General features: G+C 42.7%; 10 protein-coding genes across 12 annotated transcripts; 3 read left to right on the top strand and 7 right to left on the bottom strand.

Annotated features, from left to right (window-relative positions):
* Nucleotides 1–898: 898 nt before the first annotated feature.
* On the bottom strand, nt 899–3,449 carry BCIN_04g06460 (hypothetical protein). The gene is made up of 2 exons (XM_001557774.2): nt 1,807–3,449; nt 899–1,626 (listed from the first exon to the last, which is right to left on the bottom strand). The coding sequence occupies exons 1-2, from the start codon at nt 3,214–3,216 to the stop codon at nt 1,009–1,011; spliced, it is 2,028 nt and encodes a 675-aa protein (XP_001557824.2). The 5' UTR covers nt 3,217–3,449; the 3' UTR covers nt 899–1,008.
* A 2,203-nt stretch (nt 3,450–5,652) lies between these two features.
* Nucleotides 5,653–7,178, bottom strand: BCIN_04g06470 (hypothetical protein). The gene is made up of 2 exons (XM_001557777.2): nt 6,680–7,178; nt 5,653–6,631 (listed from the first exon to the last, which is right to left on the bottom strand). Exons 1-2 carry the CDS (start codon nt 6,962–6,964, stop codon nt 5,798–5,800), a joined length of 1,119 nt encoding a protein of 372 aa, XP_001557827.1. The 5' UTR covers nt 6,965–7,178; the 3' UTR covers nt 5,653–5,797.
* A 937-nt stretch (nt 7,179–8,115) lies between these two features.
* Nucleotides 8,116–9,719, bottom strand: BCIN_04g06480 (hypothetical protein). The gene is made up of 2 exons (XM_024692729.1): nt 8,938–9,719; nt 8,116–8,879 (listed from the first exon to the last, which is right to left on the bottom strand). Exons 1-2 carry the CDS (start codon nt 9,373–9,375, stop codon nt 8,412–8,414), a joined length of 906 nt encoding a protein of 301 aa, XP_024548510.1. The 5' UTR covers nt 9,376–9,719; the 3' UTR covers nt 8,116–8,411.
* A 266-nt stretch (nt 9,720–9,985) lies between these two features.
* Nucleotides 9,986–10,923, bottom strand: BCIN_04g06490 (hypothetical protein). Of its 2 annotated transcripts, XM_001557779.2 has the most exons (3): nt 10,672–10,923; nt 10,266–10,620; nt 9,986–10,215 (listed from the first exon to the last, which is right to left on the bottom strand). In XM_001557779.2, exons 1-3 carry the CDS (start codon nt 10,894–10,896, stop codon nt 10,178–10,180), a joined length of 618 nt encoding a protein of 205 aa, XP_001557829.1. In that variant the 5' UTR covers nt 10,897–10,923; the 3' UTR covers nt 9,986–10,177. The 2 variants fall into 2 exon arrangements, with proteins under 2 accessions (XP_001557829.1, XP_024548511.1); XM_024692730.1 differs by having other exon boundaries at nt 10,266–10,923.
* An 890-nt stretch (nt 10,924–11,813) lies between these two features.
* Nucleotides 11,814–13,213, bottom strand: BCIN_04g06500 (hypothetical protein). 2 transcript variants are annotated; one of them, XM_024692732.1, is made up of 4 exons: nt 12,386–13,213; nt 12,238–12,335; nt 12,071–12,134; nt 11,814–12,007 (listed from the first exon to the last, which is right to left on the bottom strand). In XM_024692732.1, the coding sequence occupies exons 1-4, from the start codon at nt 12,973–12,975 to the stop codon at nt 11,896–11,898; spliced, it is 864 nt and encodes a 287-aa protein (XP_024548512.1). In that variant the 5' UTR covers nt 12,976–13,213; the 3' UTR covers nt 11,814–11,895. The 2 variants fall into 2 exon arrangements, with proteins under 2 accessions (XP_024548512.1, XP_024548513.1); XM_024692731.1 differs by having other exon boundaries at nt 12,071–12,335.
* A 514-nt stretch (nt 13,214–13,727) lies between these two features.
* On the top strand, nt 13,728–15,216 carry BCIN_04g06510 (hypothetical protein). Its single transcript, XM_001557781.2, has 4 exons — nt 13,728–13,904; nt 13,956–14,624; nt 14,688–14,780; nt 14,847–15,216. The coding sequence occupies exons 1-4, from the start codon at nt 13,820–13,822 to the stop codon at nt 14,972–14,974; spliced, it is 975 nt and encodes a 324-aa protein (XP_001557831.1). The 5' UTR covers nt 13,728–13,819; the 3' UTR covers nt 14,975–15,216.
* A 275-nt stretch (nt 15,217–15,491) lies between these two features.
* BCIN_04g06520 (hypothetical protein) lies at nt 15,492–16,212 on the bottom strand. Its single transcript, XM_024692733.1, has one exon. It carries the CDS (start codon nt 16,172–16,174, stop codon nt 15,710–15,712), a length of 465 nt encoding a protein of 154 aa, XP_024548514.1. The 5' UTR covers nt 16,175–16,212; the 3' UTR covers nt 15,492–15,709.
* Nucleotides 16,213–16,312: 100 nt separating this feature from the next.
* On the bottom strand, nt 16,313–17,810 carry BCIN_04g06530 (hypothetical protein). Its single transcript, XM_001557783.2, has one exon. The coding sequence runs from the start codon at nt 17,769–17,771 to the stop codon at nt 16,440–16,442; it is 1,332 nt and encodes a 443-aa protein (XP_001557833.1). The 5' UTR covers nt 17,772–17,810; the 3' UTR covers nt 16,313–16,439.
* Nucleotides 17,811–19,460: 1,650 nt separating this feature from the next.
* On the top strand, nt 19,461–20,666 carry BCIN_04g06540 (hypothetical protein). The gene has a single exon (XM_001557785.2). It carries the CDS (start codon nt 19,665–19,667, stop codon nt 20,460–20,462), a length of 798 nt encoding a protein of 265 aa, XP_001557835.1. The 5' UTR covers nt 19,461–19,664; the 3' UTR covers nt 20,463–20,666.
* A 2,274-nt stretch (nt 20,667–22,940) lies between these two features.
* Nucleotides 22,941–25,169, top strand: BCIN_04g06550 (hypothetical protein). The gene has a single exon (XM_024692734.1). The coding sequence runs from the start codon at nt 23,043–23,045 to the stop codon at nt 25,002–25,004; it is 1,962 nt and encodes a 653-aa protein (XP_024548515.1). The 5' UTR covers nt 22,941–23,042; the 3' UTR covers nt 25,005–25,169.
* The last annotated feature ends 350 nt before the right edge of the window (nt 25,170–25,519 follow it).

A 25,519-nucleotide genomic window follows, 5' to 3' on the forward strand; every position in this document is an offset into this window, starting at 1 on the left:
GCGTGGCTCCCAACGCGTTCGTGTTCATAACGGCAGAGCCTTGATGAATTGTCTTCTGGTGCGTGGCAGCATTTGTGTGGAGGTATTTGTGGGGAATCTCGAGCTATTGCATTAGTTGCACCGTGCGTCTGAGAACCCTTAGCAGGAAACGGTGCGACCAGACCAATCTCAAAGTCCAGAAAACGGTTCCAGCCTCATCTTAAACTTTGCAAGGTGAGTCATGTCGTGTGTTGGGAGTTGCAGTAGATTTGCGGTGTTTTGCTTTGGTTTTGTGGATTGAGAGGGGTAGGTGGATTTTGTTTAGTACATGAAGCTTTCAAGGTCACTTCTGATTTGGGAAAGACAGCCCAACATGGAGTGGGAATAGTGATTGAAGGGTGAGTTTAATGTTGGACAGCAGATCAGACGAGACTGGGGGAAAATCAATGGGCAAAGACTAGAAGGATCAAACATTTGAAAATTGGTGATGTTCAGAATTTGATATCACGTGCGTTAATCACGTGCGTTCAATCCTCCAGACTGTTAGCCAGGACATGCACAAAACTTCAATCACGATTCACAAGATTTCTAGGGGGGCGAAAGAAATGTATCCGCATTTCATCAATTGAACTCTGGCATCTGTAGGATGGATTGCCCAGCTTCTCTCATCGTCCTTCGCCCCTAACAAACCAACTATAACATATCCTTAATATCTCCCGTCAAAGAATCAGAACTCAAATGTGTTCACCACTTGTCTTCTGATAGAATATCCAACATTTCACTGATTCAAACCCTAAAGGGCAAACTTAACATCGCTTTTCTACTCTTCTACCCGACCGTTTCAATGACCCCTCAATTCCTACCCGCTAATCTTTCTCTCATCAACGCAGCTGAATAACCCCCCTCAACACCGTTTATGTGCGTACAAGTAACGTATTTAATGCAAAAGTTGTTCTTTGGGTTCCACAAGTGTGACCAAGTGGAGTGCAAAAGAACTTCATGAATCCAAGTATTTGAGCCACGAGTACCTTAACAGGACTCGCGACTCTCGGCCTCGGCGTCAGAGGCATTACCCAATGGGCTTTGCTGTGCGACGTTGAGACCTTGCTGCACGACAGCTTCATCTTGACGAGATTGGCTTTCAGCCAATTTAATAGCATGAAATTGAGCCATTTCCTCGTCTCGAAGGTTTCTAAGGCGCTGCGGAGCAGACGCGACGCTTCTGTCTACGCTGGATTCCCAAGGCTCGGGTACCAGACCCAAGACTTCCATCACTCTCCGGTATCCACATTCGTCCAAGCGGACCATGTGGGCAAGCTTTGCATAGCGACTGCAAGCTTGGAGTTGCTTGATAGGAACGGCGTAGATGTGATGTACACGCATGTACGACCGTCTCTGCATGCTTCCTCGAGATAGAAACAGCAAGGTGTTTCCACGCTGGTTCAACTCAGCATGATATTGCGACTCTTGGTCCCGTTCGGGCTTTCTCAGAGCCTCGAGTTTTGATCCTTTGAGCTGTGGTGTTTCTTGCGGAGCCCAAGACATTGGCATGGTCTCTTGAAGATACCATTGCTTCGAAGGATCTGGGCCGATCGTACGCAGCTTTTGGACGTACTTTTCTAGGGTCAGACCACTGAGAGTTGTCATCTAATTTGATCAACGGTTAGTAACGTTCTTGAAAAGCGTGTTGACATGGTGCTTTGGACCTTCTGCGAATTCAGATAAAAAACAAAATGACAGGAATACATGATAGAGTATCTTTGATTTTCAGGGACGAGAATTAGGAATGATGGGTTAAGATGAGAGAGTAGATTGATGAAGGCTTACCAGTGCGACGTCAAGTATAACATCTCCAATGACGTCAGAACCACGACGTTGGTTGATTCTCAAGATCATTACTGGATGATTGCGACCATCCTTTTCCTTGACCTTGTCATTGCACTCATGGTTCTGGACACAGATAATTGGTTCGTGTCCGTCCTGGTAGTTCGATAACCAGACAATGCATCCTGGCATCAGATGCTCGGGACGCAGAGGGTACTTCTTGGGTACCATTGCTGGTTTTCGTTTGATACCAACATCATCGTTTCCGGGAGTGGGACTGCCACTACTGTTGGAAATGCCTGCTGGTGTTGATCGTGGTAATGGAGAGCTGTTGGCTTTCCATTGCGGGGTACGCAGAACTTGGGATTGTTTGAAGTTCTGACCCGACATATTATCGACTAGAGGAGCTGATAGATATGGGCTATGTAGCTGCATAAAAGCTCCTCCAGAGTGATTTAGTGCAACTTGTGTGGCTTCACGCAAAGGACTGTTGTATTGCGGTGCTGCTTGCTGTCTAACAGTACCTGCTACAGGTGTTTGGAAGCCATTATTGAACGGCATGTACCTTTGTGGAGCGTTATAAGCCTGCGGTGTGGGATTGCTGTAACTTGTATACCCTTGCGCAGCTGGATTAAGTGCACGACCTAGGTTATTGTTACTTGCTTGTGGCATAGTGGCAAGTGGATTCATAGGACTGTGTACTCCCACAAATACGTTGTGTTGAGGAGTATTTGTGCCTTGGTTGTGTTTCAAAGGGCTTGTATAATTGCCTTTGTATTGTTGAAAGCGCGATAGAATAGGTGGATGATCATATCCATACTGTAGAGAAGTTGCCGTCTCTCTATTGTAGGGATATCTACCAATATACCCACTATTTCGGTCTGGTGTGTGAACAATTGTGGGTGTTAGACCAGATCTAGGAGGAGGAACAGCTGCGCTTCGTGTGTTTTGCGTGCTGTAGCCTGAAAGCCCGTTCTGAGGCAGAGCATTAGGATAGTACGGAATCGTGGGTGATAATTTTTCACCGTTGCCCTCTGCCTGAGTCTTGAGAGGATTGCTCTCCTGACCAGACATCTTGATGTTGAAAGATCGAAGAGCAGGGTAAGAGATGGCACTATTATTCGTCCAAGTAAGAGGATGTTCAATGGAGGTTTGAACGAAAGAGTAACAGAATCTTTGCAGTTCTTTCTGTTCATAGAAGCTATCAAGAAGATGATGTAAAAGAAGTTGTTGCAAAGTCGGGGAAGTCGAAGCCTTAAAAGATGAAAAAAGATTGTTTAGTCTTGCCCCCTTACCGTAGTAAATAAACATAGTCAACTCGCTACAGTAGATGGCTGCTGTACAAACAAGATTGAATGAATATTGGTCGTCATTGTCATTGTAGTGAAATAGCGAGATTTTCACTTCGAACATTCCTTTAGATTTTTTGTCTTCAGAAAGGACAGACGAAGGCCCGTTATTAGACAAGGCATGCAGAGTGTTAGTCAAAGAGGTAATTGTTTGCTATATATAATGGGTGCAAGGGTGGGTGTGCGTTTTGGTGCTTCTTTATCGGCAGGAAGGCTTCTTTTTGCTTGTTTGGATCTTTCAACCAGTCTTTCAATCAACTCAGGGTCCTATGGCTCCCAGGAATATATGAGACTTTCACTCCATTAATTACCTAACCCACAGTTTCACTGCATCTCATCAAATTTCCTGTGCATCTCGCATTATCTTTTCGTGTATTGCCCGAGTGATATTTTGTCCAAGTCATTTCGGATAAAAAGGCTGGTCTAATAGTAGTGGTAATGCTACGCAATCTGCTTTTCACCATTTAGCAGGTAATGGCAATGTCAGAACTTCACCTTTGAATTAACCAAGCGAGAGATTCACCTGGAAAAGATCAATAACCGAGAGTCGCTGCTTCAATAAACAGTCTTTCCCCACTGCAAACCGCCACTAGAGACTTTGGCGAACGGCGATAAGCGAATTTCTCGCCAACAAGGCTGTACTTGCCAATGAGAAACTTTCAATGCTCTTAGTACCTCATTCATTTTACGTTCAAACTGGAATTGAACGGATACTTTATACTTTCCTATGATTGATTGCTTGAAAGTCATTTGCCAATTCAAGCGGAGCAGATGTTACAACCAGCAAAATGCCACAGTTTATCCGCATGACTGAGACTAATGATATGTGTAGCTGGAATGTTTGGCGCGTAAAATTCGAATCGAAGAGAATTTCGCACTCCGAACTTCAATCACTTGTTTTACGAATTTTTGGTAAGATACTTACGGAAATACCGAGATTACTGTAGGCTTCGAGCTCTGTACCCGATCTGGACTCATATGAAACAGAAAATCCACTAAAGGCAAGCAAATAAAAGACTCAAAGCTACATGATCCGGATGCAATAGGTTTCAGTAATTCTTTTGGAAATTTTTGGAGACAGAAGGTTCAGCCTCGAACTTGGACAGATAGGCTTAATCATTTTCTGAAACTTGCAGCGTTGGCATGATGCTGCTAATAAAGACATCGAAAGCTATTCTTTTCTCTGAATATTTAATAATGGTATAATTCGGTACACTATGAACTACGTAGCCTTGTTCAGCATTACCTTGAGCATTGAAAGTGAAATAAGGCTTCTTTGGTAGCCTTGAGTTTATCTTAGCTTGATGATCTACTAATGAATTAATGCTGGAGAAGCTTTGCACATTCTCATGTTTGCAATATCAATTTTAAGCCTTAGTGAAAGTGTGTGGTGTTTGTTCTTAGCATGCTTTACAAGATATTTTAGTATGGTCCAGCGCGCCTAAGAAAAGTCAATTCTCGAACCATTTAAGATTTATAAATAACAGCATTTCGTGAGTTGCCGGTTCGGGGCCCGTTCACCAACGAAGAAACGATCCTTCCAAAACAAACACCAGTCGTTGGCGGATGATAATACACGTCCACAAATATTTCTCATTTTCCCCCACCCCCTTCTCCCCTTCCTAGGGGTAAGGGTTCTTTCGTACGATCTTCACCTTTTCTTTAAAAAGGAAGTCTAGTCACCACTACCATTATTCTCATTCCGGACTTCTGCTGCTAAACTCAGAAGTAACATCCAATCTTCGAGCCGCGATTTGCTCCGGATATGTTCTCCGTACCTAAGCAAGATAAATGGCAGAGGAGCAAACGATAAAGCAATAAAGGCTAGAAAAGACTTTCCGCAACCTAAACCTAGGGATCGATATAGCGGTGGTCCGGCCAGCGGTAGAATGGTGGACATTATGTTATCCGGTGTGGGTTCTCGTATCATGTCTTTAGTTTTGATTGCCAAACACGAGGTACCAATTGCAAACATAACAGTAACAAACTGAAGAGATTTTAAAAGGCGCATGATGCAGTACTGGACTGCTAGATCTGCGTGGTCATTAGCTTTGTAAAGTTTTGTAACTCGAAGAGTTTCATGCATGAAAAAGAAAGCTTACTTTCGATTGATGAATGTTATATTTAATGGATGTCTGTTCTTTGATGACAACGTACCTAGAATTTGCTATGTAGATATCTCACTCAAGTTTTTTTGTAGGAAATATCGACGGCTTTTATGTCGACCAAAACGATAAACCACTGAACATGCTCATGCGTATTACTTGATAGAATTGACGTATTGGGGCTATCGCAATTGTTTCTGTGTCATGCCATGAATAGACGCAATCAGAAGAGGTGATAGTAAGTTAATTGAAATGGCACCAAAACGATACCCAGATGTGAATACTGTAATCTGTCGAAGTCACTTCTTCTTACATATATCTATAACATAGGCAATTAGTGGAGTAGTCAGATAATAAATCACCCCATCTTATATCATGTATCACAAGTGTGTGCTTGCAGCGTCTTTCTAAATATATCGTACATTTAAAACCACAGGCAGAAATCCATGTACTCCTTTCAATGCTCATCAAACACCATCCCTAAACCCACTAAAAATATGCGCCATTCATAAAACCCACCAACTGCCATAAAAACCCCTATCAAAGGGTAACAGGAAAAAACTTCGCCGACCACAACATCTTGAAAGCTCCAAATACTGTCCCTAGACTTAAGCACCCCACAAAGAATCTCAATGCAACGTGCTTCCATCCATGATCGACAAATGGTCTAAAAGAATGATAGCGCGCTGTCAACGGGGTAGGTGGTTGAATCGGATATGGGGTAAGCAATTGCTGGTTATTGACTGTACCATAACCAGCCACCCGTGGAACGTTGAGGAGACTCTTCGATTTAGGTATTTCATTCAAGGTAAACCTGACGTTTCTTCTTTGTCCCAATGGGAGAAGAGGAGATGTCGGAGCAGTTTTAGAATGAGGGCAATCTGGTGCGGCAACTGGGAAGGGAGTAGTAGGGTATTTTTTCTTCTCCATATCCATTTCATTTTGAAGGGTGAATGATACCTGTGCTGTTTTTGGTGTCAGAGTTGGAGCTTGCCTGTTCTGGGAAGCGAGCGCTTCGAGACGTGTTCGCGCGGTTTTGTAAAGCGAAGCAGTTTCTTCGTACGGCTCGTTCCGGAGACCCATTTCCTTCATTAGGCTATTGTAACTTGTGGCTGAGAGACGAAGTTTGTAAGCTCGATGATTTCGGAAGCCAAAAGTAGAGAGGCTGCTGGAAGGCACTTTGAAAATGTGAGCAAGATTAACGTAGGATTGTTTCTTGAGCGCTCCCTTTTGCAGACGAAGAAGCCATGATGGTGTACTTTCGACGCAGCTATCCTGGTCTATAGGACTAATGGGTAATGATTGCTGAAATTCAGAGTTGTGTGGACATTTTGATAGATAGTTTTCCAAGTTCATATCACTAAAAGTGGTAACCTGCGGCTAGTCAATAAATATTTAGTAGGGAAATTGATTGCAACTTACGTTGGCAACGTAGCAAATTAGATCGCCGCGTATACTCGAGCCTTTTCTTTGTCTAATTTTGAGAACGACAACCGGATTATTGTATCCATCTTCTCCAAGTCCCTTCCCACAACAATCTCTTTTGCAGCATTTTATGCTTTTATCGAAACCCTCTGACGGTAACCAAACAATGCACCCAACACATAGATCACCCGATCGTACTTTTGGTCGAGGAAAATTCTCGTCACTTGGTGGGGGAGTAAGGGGTTTGGTAGACTTCAACTCGCGCGGATTCGCGATGGCCATTGTAGATGAGAAGAAAAGAATGACGACGAGGAAATATTGCGACTCACTGGTATTCAGTTACCTTTTAGGGTGTGGGTGGGATGGTAAAGAATGATATAGTTCGATGATTTGATGACAACCTGTTATTAGTAGGTGTACATCAAATCAAACAGTTTGTAAGAGTATAAGCACTTTTTATTTTCTGAATGCCTATTAATCGTTGGCAACCCCAACCAAGACAAAACTAATCCTTCTCCTCAGCCCCATGTTTGCAGGAACGATGAAATGTTTTACCCCGAGATATCATGGACAGACCGAACCAACACAACGTACTTTTGATCACGCATACAAAATAATTTTGCGGAAGATAAGCGATTGGTTGAATACTGCTTGCTAGGCTGGAGGGAGTCGGCGCTTAAGGTCATTTCAGGCCATAGCAGTGGCGAGGCTGAGATGTGGCCATCAACGTCTGACTGTAGAAATAAGGCTGGGCACAAGGCCGGTAGACCTTAATGGCCAAAAAATGACGAAAGACAAAATATTTTGATCAATGATGAGACATTATTTTCAACCCAAGAAATTTTCGGGAAGAACTCCCTAGTTCTCTCAAATGGTGCCTATCAATTTCGCTATTTTAGGCGACAAATTATCTCTATAGGCCGGCCATGAGGCTATCAAAAAAGACATGAAACGTCTGTAGTGCGGACGAGGGAAAGACTTGGGAGTACCGTTGGCCAGTATTCCCAATAGCCAAGTAAACTCGGAATTCCGATATCAAAGTTAAAACCAATCGAATTCCCATTTTTCTATCAAAGAAATGAATCAAATTGATGATTAGGATTTATTCTGTACAATGAAAACTCTTCATTTCGATGTGTTCACTCAAAGTCTCTTCATAGAAACTTCTTAACAATGCATTAAAAGTCCGTTTCGATATAATTTAATTAATTCTAAGAACGGGAGCCAGCGGCAAGTACGTCGCACTATCAAGCAATGTCTTCTTCGAAATCATCCTACTCCGTTCCCTTCGATATCAGAGCCAATTCACTGACAGCTTTCAGTATTGATCAAAACCATGATTCCGGTGATATTTTCACCCACGATTAATCTGCCATAGTTTCCATGTATATTCTCAATACTTTAACTGTTGGATACGAAGAAAGGCGGTAGAGTGAAATCATTGAGATGTTGTATTTGGACTAACATGAGCATATCTACTAAACTTATCTTAGACTGACGATTTTTGATAAGGAGAAAATGAGTACCGGAACGGTGATACAATCAGTTCTTAAGCTCAAAGATCCGATCGCTTCATAGACCTTATCGTAGCTCAATGTGGCTCTTTATCTCAAGTAGGCTCAGCTGTGTGGGAACAAGTACTGGCGTCGGGCCTTGAGTGGATGCTGATCAGATGTGAAGGCTAGAATCTTTCTCTAGAAGACTTACGTCTTTGAGCTAGTGCGTAATCTTAATCTTCAATTACGATAGGACGCTTGTCAATATCAACAGAAGGCAATGACACTGTATCGAGAGCAGCTGTAGTTCCTGTAACGCCTCCACCTCCTTTTTTTAAAGCACTAGTTGGAACAAATACTTCTTTTTCCAGTCCAATTTTCTTCATAATCTTGCCATAAGAATCTTCGGTGAATCTCAAGGCATAAGCATGCTTAGTGCCGGGATGCTTTCTATTGCTGAACGTGACGAAAGAGTGAATCTCGAGAGTATACCTGTGCTGAAGTTCGAGGTAACATAGCTTTGTGAAATTTATACCACTAGGCTCAACGGCGTATTTTAACCCATATGTTTCTTCTCCGTGTTGCCAGCCATCTCTCGGGCCAAAGGAACAAGGGGTGGTCGGTTCTTGATTTTTGGGATCACCATCGCGTTTCTTCAAGAAGTCCTTAAAGGTTGCAAAAACCCCTTTTAGGGCTGAAATCTTTAATCAAAGTCAGTCTATAAAAGGTCAGTGCAATATGAAAAGTTCTTGAGCTCACAATGACAAAGGTGACATAAGTTCTATTATGCCTTTCTCTTACACCCAAAACCAAAACTGGATGTCCGTAGGACCGCATCTCCAATTTGCAATGTCTTGTGCTATCAGTACATCCATTTAGACACTTCTTGCAGAAACTCTGGCAACGATTCTCCGAACAAATACCTTTGCAGATATTTGTGACTCTCTTTTTTTGTAATTTCACAACGCAGCCTGCACCAAGCTCATGCTTCTTTAGGGTAATCTCTGGTACCATGGCAAAGTGGAATTTGGCGAGTAAAGATTGGAGAAGGTAAGATTTTTTCAAAGACTGATAGCTGTTTTGGGGACTTGAAAGAGAAATAAAATGAATAACAGGTGAGAGGTAGTTGAGGTGCAATGTGGTGGAGATATTCGAATTGTTTGCTATCATATCGTTGTGGGGACTTGGAGTATTCATAACCTTTTTATCATGGCTGCATCTTACTTCAACAAACGTGTAAAACACAAAGCCATGGCCGAGAATCTTCCACCTAATCACGAATATACATCACTAGATGGGAAAGACTTTTCTGATTGTTTCCTGTGGTTCGAATTATCCATTTTCTGTAGCTGTGGCTTTCATGAAACTAGAGGTCATTGTCCAAACAATCGTTTCAACACTTCGAAAATGATCTTTCTACACAATATATCATGTTGGTCATGTTAATTATTGTGCTCACCACCTGTGGATATTATCATTTTCTCGAACGTTCTAAAGATATTTGAAACTTCTTTCAGAGATCTAACACAAAATATCTTGGCAAAACAATACACTCTGTCTAGACTGTGACTTTAGAATCTGAAGTCACTTGACTTGGATGCATCAAAATTTGTCAGTTGGGTAAATGAAGCCTTCATCTGTTTCTTTCTTCTTACGTATCCTCGTTGTCAATCCATTTCCGCCTCAAATCAAGAATTAGCCCAAACTATTAGGAACCGAACTTTGTAATTTTTCTTTAAACCCTTTTACGATTCTCACATTATGAAGAAATATTGATATGACACGGAGCATTGCGGGCTAATCAATCTGAACATTGGCATGAAAATTATCATGAATACGACAAGCTATATTTCGCAATGTAGTAATCGTGATCTCTACATAAAACAGCATCTACCGCCTGCAGCGAATACCCGCAATGATTCTCAAATTCAACACGCAATACTCCCCTGTATGGTCCCGGACATTAATCTTTCCTAGTTATTCCTCTGCCGATTTATATTCAACATTCTTCTAACTTTAAGTAAGCATAGAGATTGTCTATATTCCATTAGTACATCTAATTCAAAGAAATGGATTATGCAACTTACTCGCGCGACTTCGATTCATGATTTTTAGTTGTTGAGTAAGTGGCGGTGAAGCCGGTGGTGGTGTTTGTAGCAATCCCTTTTTGATATGCGAAGTAGGATGAAAATAGCTGGCATCAAGACCCAATTTTTCCATCAGTTTTATATACGATTGATGAGTGAGTCGGTAATCGCAAGGTCTTGCTTGTCCCCAATCGTACGCATCAAATCTTGACAAATTAAGGTTAAATGTATGTTCCAGTCGGAAATGACTTGCAACCAATAAATTTTGGCGATTCTCAAGCGAGTAATTTGTTCCGACCTGGGCAAAGCTTCCATGTCTAAGTGGGGTAGAGTGTCTGCTATTCGATGAAGTCAACTAGAAAGATTTGTAAACAATATGTAAGATTATTTTGATTGGAGAAGTTACTGTAAGAAATTGAATCGAAGGAATCGAATCACTTGGGTTGTAAGTGTTGAGGACAACTACTGGATGATCAAATCCGTCAACGTGCAGTGAATGTTCTTCTGGCCCAGTGTGACGTTGACAAAGGGGTCGGAAATCTCCACTGGAGCCACTGTAACGTGGGAGCCACAAAATACATCCAACTCCAATTTCGTGTAACTGCAGAGCAGGTCCATTTCTGATGCCCATCTTGAATAGATTTATATAAATATATTCGGGATATTGGAAATAAAAAAGAGTGTGAGGTAAGATATAAAATGCTGATCTACCAGAGATATCGAGCAGAAAAGTTTTACCTGGTGAGAAATACCCAATTGATTATATACAACCATCTTTCTTCACTCGAAGTTTTACGCCATCGCGAACGTGTCGAAAAGATATCAAAGCAATGCCAGAGACAGTGACGGCCTAGATTTACGAGGTGTACCAAGACTGAAGAACAATTCTTCCCTCATTGTCCACATGGTGAAGTCTCAATTACTTTCTTTCATACGTTTCTAAACAAGACTCCATTAATTCAAGCCACGAACCCTATAGTTACTATACTGGAGAAACATTTCAGCATCATCAAAGAAACGATCGCACGGGCAAACTTCCCGACGCACAGTCCATCAATATCAAATCCGAAAATACGTTCATTGACTCACTTGAATCAATTCGGTGTCTCCGGTGGTCTCTCAATTTGTGCCTAAATTCGTCTCCCTAACTAACGGCCCATCCCAACTCCAACGACCAAGGCCAATCAACCAACCGAGACCGCGACCCTAGAATCTTCCAACTTTGAGATGTCACAGCCTTGCGTCGATACCTTGTGGGCTTTGCAGATTCACAAAGAGTTCTTGACTCAAATCTAAACCATGAGATAACATCCAACACATTATAGTTGTTGTAAATGTTTAAGGATGAAGGCGATGATGTTGTTGATGTTGGTAGGAAGGAATTGAAAATAAGAATGTTGGTGTTGGAGATTAGCTCACGTGAAGACTTCACCTGTCTCAGCCACCAGCCAACTGTGGCACAGTAACTTACTTATGTTGGTCGGAGTTAGGCGAGGATGAAGGGACGACGTCAATGTTAGATTACGAACTTTGATATTAATATTTGTGTGATATATAATGGCAGGGATTCTTGAATTAGGAAATCACAGATATCGCAAAAAAAGAACTCGAAAGAAAATCAAGAGATGCCCTAGAATCCTTGCATAACATTTGGGCGAATCTTCTCCAACTTGCTGGACAACTGAGTCCATAGTTTCTCGCCGGCTACAGCACCATCTTTACTCGTTACGAAACATGACTCCCTATATTATGAGGTAAGAAGCAGTCTCATATCTGCTGGGACCGTGGAGGGATGATCAACTCACGATAAAAGCCTCCCATTTCCAACATATTTTCCATGGGATTCTTTGCCAAACGAAGTAGCGAATACTAAACTTATCGCACCTTCTTCAGTTGTTCTTCCCATGAAGCCCTCCAACTTTTTTTTGAAACGGAGTGGCGATCTCGGTGGAGAGATTTGATTGACACCAACCTGGTTGTACGGTGTTGAAGACAACGGGGTAGTTTGTGCCGTGTACAGATACGAAATGACGGACGAGGAGAATCTCTATGAGTTTCGACACATTGTATCTGTTCAATACTTAGCTGGATGGTAATGAAGAAAGAGATAATGTATGTACCTATCATTCATACGAGCGGATTTCTTATCATTCAAAGATGCGAATATATCATCAGTTTTCCATTCCGAAAAGTCACTAAGAAAGTGTAGATCGGAGGACACTACCGTCAAATGTGGCGTTGTACCGAAAAAACTTGCAGTTTCTTTCAATTTCGACATCAATAAAAATGCCATCAAGAAAGTCGAAATGACATTAACCGTGATAGTTGACTCATTGTCCTCCGCTACACGATATTCTTTGGTCATAATTCCCGCGTTTAGGAGCAGGACATCCAACCGCGGCAGAGATCTTGCCTTCTCATAAAACTGAATGACAGATGCATAGGAAGATAAATCAACCTGCCATGTTTCTACGATATGTCCACTTATAGGGAAACTCTGTTCCAGCTCGAGCTTGGCTTTATCTGCCTTCTCGAGGGAGCGGCAAGCAAGAATGACTCTGGATGCTTTGAGTTTGAGGTAGTATTTCGCTGCTTCGAAGCCCAGACCTGTATTTCCACCAGTGATTATGATGGTCTTGCCTTCGAAAGAAGTGATTGGTTCAGGCACCTTGACGACAAACTGAGAGTGTAGTTGTCGGAGCGCAAACATCGTTTTGGAGAAGATGAGAAAACCGCGGTATACTTTATACTTTAAAGCAAGGGGGGTGTTTGAGTTGAAGAACCGGAGAACCAAGAACTAAAAGTCTTTCACTATACCATCTCACTTTCCAAGCAAAGAAGAGGAGACCTTAACAATTCTTGTAACATCTCGGAATTCGACTTGAATTCGTAAGCCGGCTTGGCGTTTCACCGTCATCACCAAAGAAGAGAGAAATGGTACAATGAACAATGGAGATAATTAATTAAATTTATGGAAGTATTGCCTTCTTTGCAAAGAAGGTGTAGACAACGGATTTAGAGATCAAAAATTGAACTTACATCCGATGCGGGTTGACGGCCGCACGCGGACGCGAAACCCGCATACTGTAAATGCTGTAACTCCGTTCCAAAGTAAACTTCTGGCTCGTTAATCCGTTCGATGAAAGTTTCTCTCGGGATTACGGCCGCGCAACGGCTATTGGAATATATGTTAAGGCCGAACTAAAACTCTCATTACTTTGGCAATTAGTAAGAATTCCCGGATTCAGCTTGATTAATTTAGTCCATCAATGCAAAAGTATGGCAGTGACACCCATGGTGTGAAGCGGATGCCGGGTATGGAGAACTTATTACTTGTCGTCGATGGCTTGGGGCCCAGAATATTGTGGATTGGAGAGGAAGTGTGATAGAGTTCAAGAACGATGAAAACATGTATATAAAGACTGCATTTCTCGATCATCAGAAGTATTCTACTCATCAAAAGCATATCATCAACATCAACAACATCAACATCAAAATCATCCTACCAACACGTTCTCGATTATTATCAGTCTCAGTTCAAGACAGACAGCAAAATGGCCAGCCAAAAGCAATTCAATCAAGAGACAAATGGCGCTGAAGTCGTCGCTTCATTCCCACAGTCTGTCGCTGAAAAGACATGTGAGCTCAATCCTCTCTTCCTCGCACGTGAACTTGCTCTAACATTCCTAGTTGTTATTACCGGCCCAACACCAGGTGGATTGGGAGTTCAAACAGCTTTGCAACTCGCTGCAGCTAAGCCAGCAACCATTCTCCTCCTCGGGCGTGATGAATCTAAAGCCGCACCAGCTGTGGAATCAGTGAAAGCGGTTTCCCCAAGCTCGACCGTGAGATTTGTCCATTGTGATCTCGCAAAGCATTCTTCCATCAAAACTGCAGCTGAATCCATTTTGGCGACCACCCCCAAGATCCACACCCTTATCAACAATGCGGGTGTCATGGCGCCACCCGACTACCGCACTACCGCCGAAGGTCTGGAGATTCAATTTGGTGCAAACCATGTTGGGCATTTCCTTCTAACAAACCTGCTTATGCCAGCTATTGTTGCTGCTGCGTCTGAAGGAGCTCGAATTGTCAATCTGTCCAGTCAGGGATGGTCATTGGGCGAAGTTAGATTTGATGACTATAACTTCAATGATGGGAAAGACTATGACAGATGGTCAGCATATGGCCAAAGTAAAGCAGCAAACATTTTATTTACCGTTGAGTTGGCAAAGAGGTTGAAGAGCAAGGGAGTGCAAGCATTTGCTATTCACCCTGGTGTGATCGACTCCAATTTGTCAAGAGATTTGGATCCAGCAACAGATTACGGTGCAATGGCCGAACGATTCACTTCCAGAGGTAATTCAGACTTCGAGTTCCATCATTCAGCATAGTCCAAGCTTTACTGACAAAAAAATCAAGGATACATAAAAATGGATGGTCCATTTGTTTGGAAGAGCTTAGAGCAAGGCACGTCAACAACATTAGTTGCGGCTCTTGACCCAGCTTTGAAAGGTAAATACATCCCCACTCTCGGATTAAACCATACCTCCTCAATGCTAATACTTGGGAATCATACAGATCACTCGGGTGTCTACCTTTCCGATTGTCAGATTACTGAGACAGCCGAATACACCACTAATCCAGACTATGCAGAGCGCTTGTGGGAGTTGAGTGAGAAGCTTGTGGGACAGAAGTTTGAGTTGTGAGGAGTTTTTCTACTAGAACCGATATAGACACAGGCTTGGCAATTTTAGATAGTAGTGTAGATTTTGACAATTGATAGATTTTGTCATCTACCTTTCTTGTGAATATCCCGAACTAAATTTTCATCTGAGAGAAAAAGATACATATCGAAACACTCCACCTAAAGATGCATACCATCTTTAAGCAATGTATGATAAACAGGCTCTACATAAATCGAACTTAAATCACCAATGTGATTATTCCAGCCCTGGATGAATTTATCACACCTTTCAAACTCCCCACAGTCACGAAATCCATCCCTTGCAAATCTAGCGAGTCGACGGATCCAAAGACCTCTGCTATATATGTCATCCATATACGTCAGATCCGCCTCCTGCATTATCTGGTCAAAACACTCTTTAACGATCGTTGCATCCTTATTGAGGGGGAAATCTAGAGTTGCATCATAATCGCCGTCCCATGGAAATGTACAATTGTTACGATACTCGAAACGCTCTTCGTTGAACCAAAGCCAGGATCTAGGAGCTCTAGTCAGAACTAACGGCACTAGACATGGAAAGTTGCTCAGGAATCTCGAAGAATAAATCATCCAATGGTATTCCTCGAGGCCTTTCCTGTAATACATATGGTGAATTCAGAGAATTTGCAGCAGTTGTATGAATCGCTGCGCGAAGAAATTCGAATCGTTGAAGCCAGATAGTTATTTCGGCCTTGGCTTGGATGTCAGCTTGCTTCGATCAGTTGGGATCCCATTCTTGCGGAATCCGTAGAACACGTCGCTGAATTCCAGAGTCACTTTGAAATGATAAGCCAATTACCCAATTGTAACTTCCTCCATTCATACGATCCATGGTTGATGGTACGCCAAGGCCCATATCAATACACAACTGATTAACTTTACAGCGGTATGTATCAAAAGGTTCTTGTTCGTGCATGTAGGTGGATGATTTGGTTAAGAATTGGGTAATTATAGAAGAATTGTTGGGACTTGTGTCTTCATCAAGACAGTCATCGTCTGGGGGATCAAAATTCTCTGTGCCCACACTTCCAATGTGATTAGCATGGCCCTCATTTAGCTTGGAATAGTTGCCGTCTTTATAACATTCCACGAGTGCATCGAGATATGGATCGGAAACGGATTCACGAAGTGTCATACTGTCGAATGTGATGCCCAAGGTTAGGCTATAGGGATCAGAATCCATAGGGGACGAGGATCAGAATGATATATCGAGGGTAGCCCTGGATTGAAAATTTTCGGCTTATTATTTGTTGGATCGGCCGCTAAGATTTGACTCAAGTTGTTTTCGAAAGACATGAATGGAAAATAAATGATAAAAAGATGGATAATAATAAATTCCGTGCATCATTTACCGCGTGTTGAACCCCAATAACAAAGGAAATGAACACCACAGCGAATGCCATTTAATGAATAATTGATAGTGAAAAGAATATATCTCAACCGAATTGTTACTCCCAATCATGTTCAACCATCCAAGCATCCTCTAATTGCAATCCAGTTTCTTTGAGATCGCAACCTATGTGCCCCCATTTTTCTGAATATATCTCATCCCCACTTCGGATCAATATCTCGAGTGCTTGTTCAAAGCCTCGCGGATCGCGATGGAATGGTTCTCCTTGACCTCCTAATTGCCTTCGTTGCCAACTATTTCTTGCGCTTGGATCATTGTTTTTCCACTCTGCTTCGGCTTGAACTAACTTTACCAGACGTTGGAAGCCTTCTTCTCCTATCTTGTCTTCTGCCAATTTGTTCATGTCAGCTGCCGTTTCAGGGGGCATGTCTGGGTTGTATTTTCGACGAAAGAGCAAGTTTAGATCAATTGTTCTTCCAACATCCATAACCCAGCCCGCCTCGGCAGTATCTAGCATGATATCTGCCATTTGAAACCTTTGGTACATGTCGCAATCAGACGAGTAATAGCTGATCATTGGATCCCATCCCCCCATTTTTACAAAGCTTTGCACGTTATTCAGCGCAAGCCAATCGTACTCGAAGAAGCGAATTCCCCATCCATCATAACCTTCCGCGTAATCAGGCTCCGAGGTCCTCCGGAGTTCGTCGACAGCTCGCATGTATAGGGACTTGTGAGATGTCGCAGGGCTTCGTTGTTGATTCAACGGTGCATGGGTTAAGTCTTCATCGGGTAATACGATTACATCCATATGACTCCAGAAATAATTCTCCCAGTCGTTTTCGAGTGCTGTGTAAATATAAAAGTTCTGAAGTTGGGAAAAAGTAAGAAGGGTGGGCGTCGAAATCACGTTTACTCCGAAAACGTGTCTGAGTCGATCAACATTCAAATAAGAAGGGTTTTGAAGTGTGATCTTTGGCTCAGAAGCAAAGTTTGACCTCATTGTACCAGTATTATCCACAACATATATGTCCTCTGCGGGCCAACCCGCAGTAATATATGATAAAACGCATTGCTGCAGTAAAGGCCAGTTTCGAGTGAAACCTATGAAGAGAGGAGTTTTCTCCGGAACATGTTCCTTGGGAGGTCTGTTCCACGATGGTATGTCTGGAAGGGTCTTGTACTGAAAGGTATCGACAACTTGGCGTGAAGCATGCGAGCTCTCGACATTCAAAAGTTGTTTGTGTACCGGTCCTGGTGGTCGAGCTCTCACGGCCGGAGGTGGAGCGAATGGTCCTGCTGCCTCGAACACGCCCTCCTGGAGAACTTCAACTCGTTGTGTTATCAAATCTGGTGTTTTCGTCCATAAATAGAATATCAGCACGATATACAGCAAGAAGAAGACAGAAGCGCCCTTGTATCTCGCCATTTTCAGCTGTTTTCGAGGAGGTTAAAGAACATTATGCTCTGAAAGAGTATGCAGCTTTTGAGATACTCGTCAGTTTTATTTAAACTGCAAGTCCAACAGATTCGCATATGCTTACGACGATACTGTGGACAGGTATCAAAACAATTAAGCTTATATTGCGGGTATTGTACATGAAAGTCTCGCCCCTCTTTCTTCCCTTTAATCAAATACCTCCTGGATACTAAGTTGAGACTCTTTATTGTCTCAATCGTCTTGAAATGCGAGGGCTACAATGCGGAATGCCGCGATATTTCTTTTCAGACTTCGACACACCTCCAATTGTACCTGACGAAGTATATCAGCGACAGCTGTGGCTATTGGGAAGATCGCTGTCCCCTAATCTATCTGTGGAGACTATGCCAAGTCGGGATCATTACTGTGGGCCGATCCGTGTTAGCACTCCACCTGGTGACGAAGACTTTTTGTTTTGATCCGGTGAGGACGTGAGAACGGTTTCATATCTCGCTGATTAAAGCAAACATTTCCGAAACGCGAAAGTTCACGAAACGGAAGCAATCATCTACTTTCACGTGACTGTATTCAGTGATCATATTTGGGATGACCTGTAGGGCTGAGATTGTAACGAAAGTCCCGACCAAACAGTAGAGCACAGAATATATGATTCCATTATCGCATCTTGTTTCACAGATCAACCCGCGTGTAGGTGTTTAATCACGTGGTGGGATGGAGACGGGCGTGCCCAAAATCTCAGCTCCGAAGTCTTATGGATACCGGACATAGAAACGCAACATTGTGCCAAGAACCATGATATTGAATCATGGGAGGTGTCGGAGAACTCCCTTCCCTAATCAAAGTTAGACGCAGACCCTTTTATCGAGACGAACACCTTCATTCCAACAGATCTTCGGGATAAATGCTGCATAGCCTACAGCCATCGCATGCTCCATCAGTTCATACGCACAAGATAAGAAGCAGACTCGGGGTACACATTGAGGCTCAATGATGTAACCGGAGCTTGAACTCTTCTTCTGCTCAGCTTAGTGTTCAAGGTTTTGAGCCTCAAAACGAGGCGTAGCTTTGAGATCACATGATTTTCCTTCCATTCCACCAATCATTCTCGTTCTCCTGAAGGATTGTGGCTCGTTCGATGAATCACAGCCCCGCTGCTTACTTCCACGACTTCGAAAGCTTGGCTTGCACTTGTGATTTACGAAATCTGCCTTGCGCCGAATATTGGCTCTATGCGACGTGCCATGCTTGCATTTTTTGGACATCTGCCTCTTCGTTTCGATGAACCAGCCAATGCAAGTTTGCGAATATCTGAGTGTTGAGTGATGCTTGGTTATCGTCATGACTCTACGCCTTCATTTCCCCTCATTTTGTACACGTTTACCCCCAGAAAATGAAATCACGGAGACGTACCAGTCACAATGCACACCATAATCTGTCCTTTTGGTTCTAGGCAATCATCGCTACTATTAGTTTCTAGCCCTACTGCTTCATTACTATTGGATAGGATCTGAGTCAAGTGAAAGTCATCGGCGAGCCAGTGGTAGGTACCCGCAATTGCATCCCCTGGTTTATTCAGAATGCGGATGTTATCATATGTGGCTGAGGCTTGGACTCACATTTCCCATGGTGATTGATGTGGTGAAGGGCCTCCGAGTTTTAGATTGTGTGATCCATTGCGAATTTAAAACCAAGATGGATCCCATTCATTGATCAATACCTTTCTTCTCACTTCTTCAAACATTTCAGATTATACAAAGGTTGTTGTTTCATTCGACACAGACCACAGTAGGGCTGCATATTAATTCGTCTATCCAGTCACAGAAGTAGTTTATCATCATCTATCACTACTTTTATTCATCAAGCACTTCCACAAACGCAACTATGTCTCCAACTGGAGTTGCCTTCCAAGCACAAGTCGACGCTCTTCTGAATGAGTTGTCAGACTGTATTGGATTTTGCCATCAGATCCGAGAAACTCGTCGACTAGGTACCAAGCACGAGAATTTCGACAAGCTTCAAGACACCCTCCTCCACTCACATACCACCCTTTCCGTTCAATATGATACCTTAAACCGATGTTTCGGGCACCGGATGGCTGTCGGCGATGAAATGTCCATTCAACCAATGAAAAAATGTCTCCGGGCAGTATCATCTGATATCAAAAGAAAACTATACGAGATCGCCAATAAGACCACACAAACCTCCGGCTCTAGACAACTTCCCGGTTTCGGTACTCTTCTCCAGCACTGGAAAATCATTGAGGAGGATGCTTCCAACATCATAATCAAACTTTCACAACGTTTAATCATTACGCCGCCTGCCTCAACTCCTATCCCAGCTCCCACCGCATCATCGAAACAGGAACCAAAAGTCAGATCGGATCAACAAATTGTTTCTAAAAGCGATTTCAACTTCTTGGTGGAACATATGCAGAAATCTTGGACGGAGAATTGGAGCAACGAACAATTGATTTACACCAACTACTATGATCAGAAAAACAAAGTTTACGAAAAGCCCGACGGATTCATCAAAGCGGCACCTACATCTTACAGACCTGCGAGGGCAGAAACTGTATCTGGCTCAAGAACGAGGAACGAGGAATTCAATGAAAGAGAAAGGAGAGGCTATGCATCAGGGGGGGCGAATAGGCCTCAAAGGGAAGAGTTCTGGAGACAATGAGACGCGTATTGTACAAGGAAAAAGGTGCGGTTTTCAGGCGTTGATGAGATAAGAATTTTTGGCACGGAATGAATATATGGGTATGGTCACGATCAAGATGGGATGCTATTTGGAGTTTGATGCGGTACAAGGAGTTTTGGGATCTCGGGACTACAGGACCAAGTCGTCAGCGTGCGTTTGAAAGGGAATCTTGGATGATGAGCATTCTTGTATTTGAACGTTTATTACAGTATATGCTTTGCAATCATTATTTTTTAGAAGAACAATGAAAATTGAACCATTCTCTTCATCTCACATTTCCCACCTGATTTCTGTACGTGAAAATGTTTCAGGTGCCTGAGTTCCCTAAGACTTCAAATGCACCTCACGCATGTACCCCGCCATACCCTAGAAATATTTAGGCACCACTAGGTACTCTATCCATGGATTTTTCTTAGCCCATGTATCTGTTCAGCAAGAGCATTTTTTCGAATTGCCATCATGTTGCATCAATCAAATTTTTGCGGATAAACATAGATAACACATATTTTACAACGTCAAATTTTTCGACTTATAGCGATGACGAATCCAAGCTTTTGGGGACACCGTGACTTCCTAGATCGAACTGCAGGTTTTTGTTCAACTGTTTAGCGGAATTGCAAGAGGAAGGGCTTGAAAAAAGAGAAGCTCGCAGCGCCCTAGCTCGATATAGACAACGAGCTTTCATTGTTTCGATTCCGAATAAATATTTTGTTCTTATTGTTTCAATCCCAAGTAGACAACCAGCCCTGATTAGTTGGATTGAAAGTAGACGAACAATCCTAGTTGTTTAGGTTGAAAGCAGAAGATGAGCCCTTATTGTTCCAGCTCAACATAGACAATAAACCATCGACCGCGAGATTCAAGGAAAGATATTCACTCAAATACTTCCGTATCTAGTTCTATCGTGGAGCAAGCATATCGATCCCCGCCATATGAAACCAATATGGGTGACGCTAAGTTCTCGGTCTTTTGCACGGTGGCTAGAGGGTCTGGTGTGAGGTCATCGCCTATTAGTCCGCTCGGAAAAATGATATTATTGTTGTTAGGCTTCGCATGGATTCTGCAAACTCGTCATGAAATCGACGGCATGAGAGAGGAAACGGAGGGGTATCTTGAGGTTGTGGTTCGGTGCTCGACGGTAATTAGGGTTGGGGTTGTGATTTGGAGGCTAGAGTGTGAGCCATAGTGCTAATAACGGCTCCCAAAATATCAACGGCGATACTACCTACAACAAGTTTGTAGATCTAGACCAATTAAATTAGGCCTGAATAGTCGAATCGTATATGGTGGACAGAGCAGTGAATCGCAACATGACCTTTTCGAAACGTGCGGGAAGGCCATCTCGAGAGCTGGTTGCTCAATTAGTACAGTCTCTGTACTGTTGTATACTGCTGGATATGAAGTTCTCGAATCAACGATAACTCTTATTTTCTTGTTCCTTTCTGCTATGCATCACATGTAGCTTACGGCAATATTTCACCGTGTTTGCGACCAAAGTATCTCGGAAACACAATGACGGGCTACTCATGTAAATTCAGCATAGCTATGGCCAGTGAACGAATGGTCGAAGAATTCCTCAATCCCGGATTCTCCATCAATTCTTGGGATCCAGATATGAGAGGGTATATCGATAATGGCTCCCACTATGTAATATAAGGTCCACAGCGGCGTACAACAGCTATTTTGACATAAATCGGTTGCGAATGTTTAAATCAGACCAACTATAGAAACTGGTTCGTGAATTGATATTGACAAGGCTGTGAGGAAGCTGGCAAAAGACTGGCAGCTCCTCTGGTCTGATTTCAAGTCCCAGTCCGTCAATACTCTATAAGCACCGCTGTTAGGGTCGGAATTGGGTGACTGGCAGGTAGGTTATCATGTATTTGTAGAACTTAATCAATCTCCTGTCGCTTAATCTCTTGTCATTTTTTTCAACGTCCATTCATTATGTATTCGGTATCTGGTTGAACGATAGACGTGCATTGTTTTTAATATGCTAAACTTGGGGGTAGACGCGACGCGTTTGGCAGGCTTCGGGTGAGGTTCAATTTCGGTAGAAGAGCACGTTATCTCCCCATTTGCTTTATTTATACTTTGTTCAAGCTCAAGCGACACAGCATACAACAGTTTAATTTCCAGATTTGTCTCTAATATACTGCTCATTAAAAAACGAAATGAAATTCGTCTAGCTGCCACTCAGGCAAGTCTACATACATAATCTCTGGCCATACCCCACGTGGAATTGCTTCACAACTTGTCACTTTAATGGCCCCAGTCACTACAGCACTGTTGGACCTTACGAGACGTGCTTGAGGTAAGAAGGTTGGAAAACAAATGATTGTATGATCTTACCATAGTTTGCACACCAATACAATTGACTATACGATATATTCAGAAGAAATACTTGGGGGATTTGAGGAATCGCCCACAAAACCAATAAGTGGGACCCACATATCAGAGAGGCTGAAATACGTAGCACCAAAGTGCATCAGCATCTTAAGTGAACCAAATCAATGTCTTCTTCTCTGTTCCTCTTCTTATACTTCTCCGTCGTTCATTATGTCGTCTCCTTACGCAGATATTCCGCTCCTGCGCCCTGATAAGCAAGTCAGATTGCTTAGGCTGGAGCAATCATCTTCTGATAGTGATTACTATTGCTTCAGCTTGACGGTCCACGACTTTTGCGACGATGTATATCACCCAAAATACATTGCCATCTCGTACACGTGGGGAGACTTTGTCCCAGAAATGACGATAATTGTAAATGGTAAAAGGATGCGAGTGCGATTCAATTGCTGGTATGCTCTGTGGCAGATGAGACACCATGGCTTTACCGATTATTTGTGGATCGATTCATTGTGTATCAATCAAGACAATAATGAAGAGAAGAATTTTCAAGTGGCTATTATGGGCTCGATATACGAATCGGCATTATGGGTCGCAAGTTGTATTGGTACTGGTGACACAATCGGTGCCATACAGCCCCCCTCAGCAACTGACGGCGGCGAAGAAGCTAAGATCGCTAGAGAGAAACTTCGAGGAAGGTTTGACCAAATCCCATACTTTGATAGAGTATGGATCAAACAGGAAATTATTCTTGCGCGCGACATTACGCTTTTCTACGGATTGAATAGAGTCTCGTGGGAAGATTTTAGTATGTTAATGAGCATTGAGCAGAGACTACCGGGGCAAATTTTGAACCCAGAAGAAAGTGCTGACAGTGGCATGTTTGATGCTCTTGAGAATACCGAAGATGTTTCAAGTAGTTTTTATAGATGGGGTCAGATACGGGAGTATTCCATTCAGGAAGCCGAAATGAATTCTACTTCTCTACAGCTTTGCAATCATCGCTCAAATTCAAAGTCTGGTACATTCGTGGAATTGGTTCTCAGGTATAAAACAGCAAAGGCTACCAACCCTAGAGATAAAATATACGCACTCCTCTCTCTGCTTCCAAAAGAGGATCTCATCCGACGAAACCTGGTGATTGATTACGAACAACCTACATTCCATCTGTTCCACGCCGTTGCAAGATTAGTGTATAGTGCATATGAAGATTTGGAAATTGGACAGAAACATCAGGTCCTCGATTTGATTAGGGAATGGCTAGATGTCAACGAGCATAACATAGAAATGGATGAATATCTGAGATCAGTTCCACTTTCACCATCAGACTGGCTACCTTCATCGGCATCAGATTTGAGTAATCCCTGGCTTAAGGGAATCGACCCTCATATCAGACTTGACATCAAGGAATTGTGCGAGATTCCTCAGCAGAATGAACTCCACGCCAATTTGAACATTCAATTCGAGGAGCACTCACCTTTAATATTACTCGAACATATAAATACATGGCGGCAGAACGATGATAAATGGTCTAAGGAACATATCAATGAGCTTTTGCCTGCCAATCTTAAAACTTCAAGAGTTACCATTATGTGGCCAAACCTACAGACGGATATTTTCCCAGCTATGAAGGAGTTTCTGGTCAATGCAGATGTTCGAGACGGAGATTTCATTGCAAAAGTAGTTTGGGGCAGATCCGAAATTATATACAACGCCGCAGACCATTGGACTGCGGCATATGCTGTTCTGCGAACGGTGAAAGATCAGGATAACGACAAAGAACTAGATAAAGCTGATGACTCTATCATGGATACTTCCGACGACGTACTCGACGTCTCATCGATTCACGAGTCAGAGCAAGAGCACAGCGCGGATACTCTTCTCGCACTCCATAGCTGGGCCATTCCGGTGAGCCAAGATCTCAAAATACTGACCAAAGGCGAAAACTCAGATCTTTCTGACATATACCGGAACCAAAACCCGGGCGTATTAGTCCTACATCATCGAGACGCCTTGATACCGTTGATTTTGAACGATAGACCATTACACGCGTTGTTGTATCCTGCTCCCAATGGATCATATGTTTCAATTATTGAATTAGACAGCAATGCGGAATGTAAATCTGAGCCTCCCTTGAAACAATTGTCTGACTACATCAGTGATGTGTTTGGGTGAAACTGGGAAGAGGGACTAAAATATGGGTGTTTTGAATCAATAGTGGCAAGAATTATATCTGGCAATACTTGAATTCCAATGAAGATTAAAATCGAGCAATAAAGCATTTCATTTTGTCAATTTTAAAGGATCCTGAAACGTGCATTAAATATCGTTCTTGTTACATGTGCCAATTTCAAATTGTGGTGAACAGCTTTCGATTGGTTTACTCTTTCTTCATCATCGCAAGTGGTAGCCCGTTTAAATGAAACTCCTTTGATTTGGAAAACTAATGTGCCTCTTGAGTGTCTGTAGAATCTGCATCTTAACCACTGAATTATGTTACGACCACAGTCGGCCAACAAAAACTCACCTAGGCATTTTTCATGACTCTTCCCGGCTACTAATCAGATACCTTCAAGTTTTTCAGCCTACTTTATGATTACATTGCAGTACAGTGTGGCATTAACGGCTGTATCGTGGTGACGTTAGTGTTTTTAAGAAAATAGTAAGTTGGATTTGCGAAACGATAGTAT

This window comes from Botrytis cinerea, chromosome 4 (assembly GCF_000143535.2).
Source record: "Botrytis cinerea B05.10 chromosome 4, complete sequence".
In the NCBI taxonomy this organism is placed as follows: Eukaryota; Fungi; Ascomycota; class Leotiomycetes; order Helotiales; family Sclerotiniaceae; genus Botrytis; species Botrytis cinerea.

Excerpts from the sequence above, each read along its gene's own strand:
- BCIN_04g06460 (XM_001557774.2), bottom strand. The coding sequence starts at position 3,216 with ATGTTCGAAGTGAAAATCTCGCTATTTCACTACAATGACAATGACGAC. Across the intron at positions 1,627-1,806 it reads TTATACTTGACGTCGCACTG|ATGACAACTCTCAGTGGTCT; the intron begins GTAAGCCTTCAT and ends TGATCAAATTAG.
- BCIN_04g06470 (XM_001557777.2), bottom strand. The coding sequence starts at position 6,964 with ATGGCCATCGCGAATCCGCGCGAGTTGAAGTCTACCAAACCCCTTACT. Across the intron at positions 6,632-6,679 it reads TAATTTGCTACGTTGCCAAC|GTTACCACTTTTAGTGATAT; the intron begins GTAAGTTGCAAT and ends GACTAGCCGCAG.
- BCIN_04g06480 (XM_024692729.1), bottom strand. The coding sequence starts at position 9,375 with ATGAATACTCCAAGTCCCCACAACGATATGATAGCAAACAATTCGAAT. Across the intron at positions 8,880-8,937 it reads CTTATGTCACCTTTGTCATT|ATTTCAGCCCTAAAAGGGGT; the intron begins GTGAGCTCAAGA and ends CTTTGATTAAAG.
- BCIN_04g06490 (XM_001557779.2), bottom strand. The coding sequence starts at position 10,896 with ATGGGCATCAGAAATGGACCTGCTCTGCAGTTACACGAAATTGGAGTT. Across the intron at positions 10,621-10,671 it reads CTTCGATTCAATTTCTTACA|TTGACTTCATCGAATAGCAG; the intron begins GTAACTTCTCCA and ends AAATCTTTCTAG. Across the intron at positions 10,216-10,265 it reads CATGAATCGAAGTCGCGCGA|ACAATCTCTATGCTTACTTA; the intron begins GTAAGTTGCATA and ends AATGGAATATAG.
- BCIN_04g06500 (XM_024692732.1), bottom strand. The coding sequence starts at position 12,975 with ATGTTTGCGCTCCGACAACTACACTCTCAGTTTGTCGTCAAGGTGCCT. Across the intron at positions 12,135-12,237 it reads CTTCAACACCGTACAACCAG|TATTCGCTACTTCGTTTGGC; the intron begins GTTGGTGTCAAT and ends CGATAAGTTTAG. Across the intron at positions 12,008-12,070 it reads GGAAATGGGAGGCTTTTATC|GGAGTCATGTTTCGTAACGA; the intron begins GTGAGTTGATCA and ends CTCATAATATAG.
- BCIN_04g06510 (XM_001557781.2), top strand. The coding sequence starts at position 13,820 with ATGGCCAGCCAAAAGCAATTCAATCAAGAGACAAATGGCGCTGAAGTC. Across the intron at positions 13,905-13,955 it reads GTCTGTCGCTGAAAAGACAT|TTGTTATTACCGGCCCAACA; the intron begins GTGAGCTCAATC and ends TAACATTCCTAG. Across the intron at positions 14,625-14,687 it reads CGAACGATTCACTTCCAGAG|GATACATAAAAATGGATGGT; the intron begins GTAATTCAGACT and ends AAAAAAATCAAG.
- BCIN_04g06520 (XM_024692733.1), bottom strand. The coding sequence starts at position 16,174 with ATGGATTCTGATCCCTATAGCCTAACCTTGGGCATCACATTCGACAGT.
- BCIN_04g06530 (XM_001557783.2), bottom strand. The coding sequence starts at position 17,771 with ATGGCGAGATACAAGGGCGCTTCTGTCTTCTTCTTGCTGTATATCGTG.
- BCIN_04g06540 (XM_001557785.2), top strand. The coding sequence starts at position 19,665 with ATGTCTCCAACTGGAGTTGCCTTCCAAGCACAAGTCGACGCTCTTCTG.
- BCIN_04g06550 (XM_024692734.1), top strand. The coding sequence starts at position 23,043 with ATGTCGTCTCCTTACGCAGATATTCCGCTCCTGCGCCCTGATAAGCAA.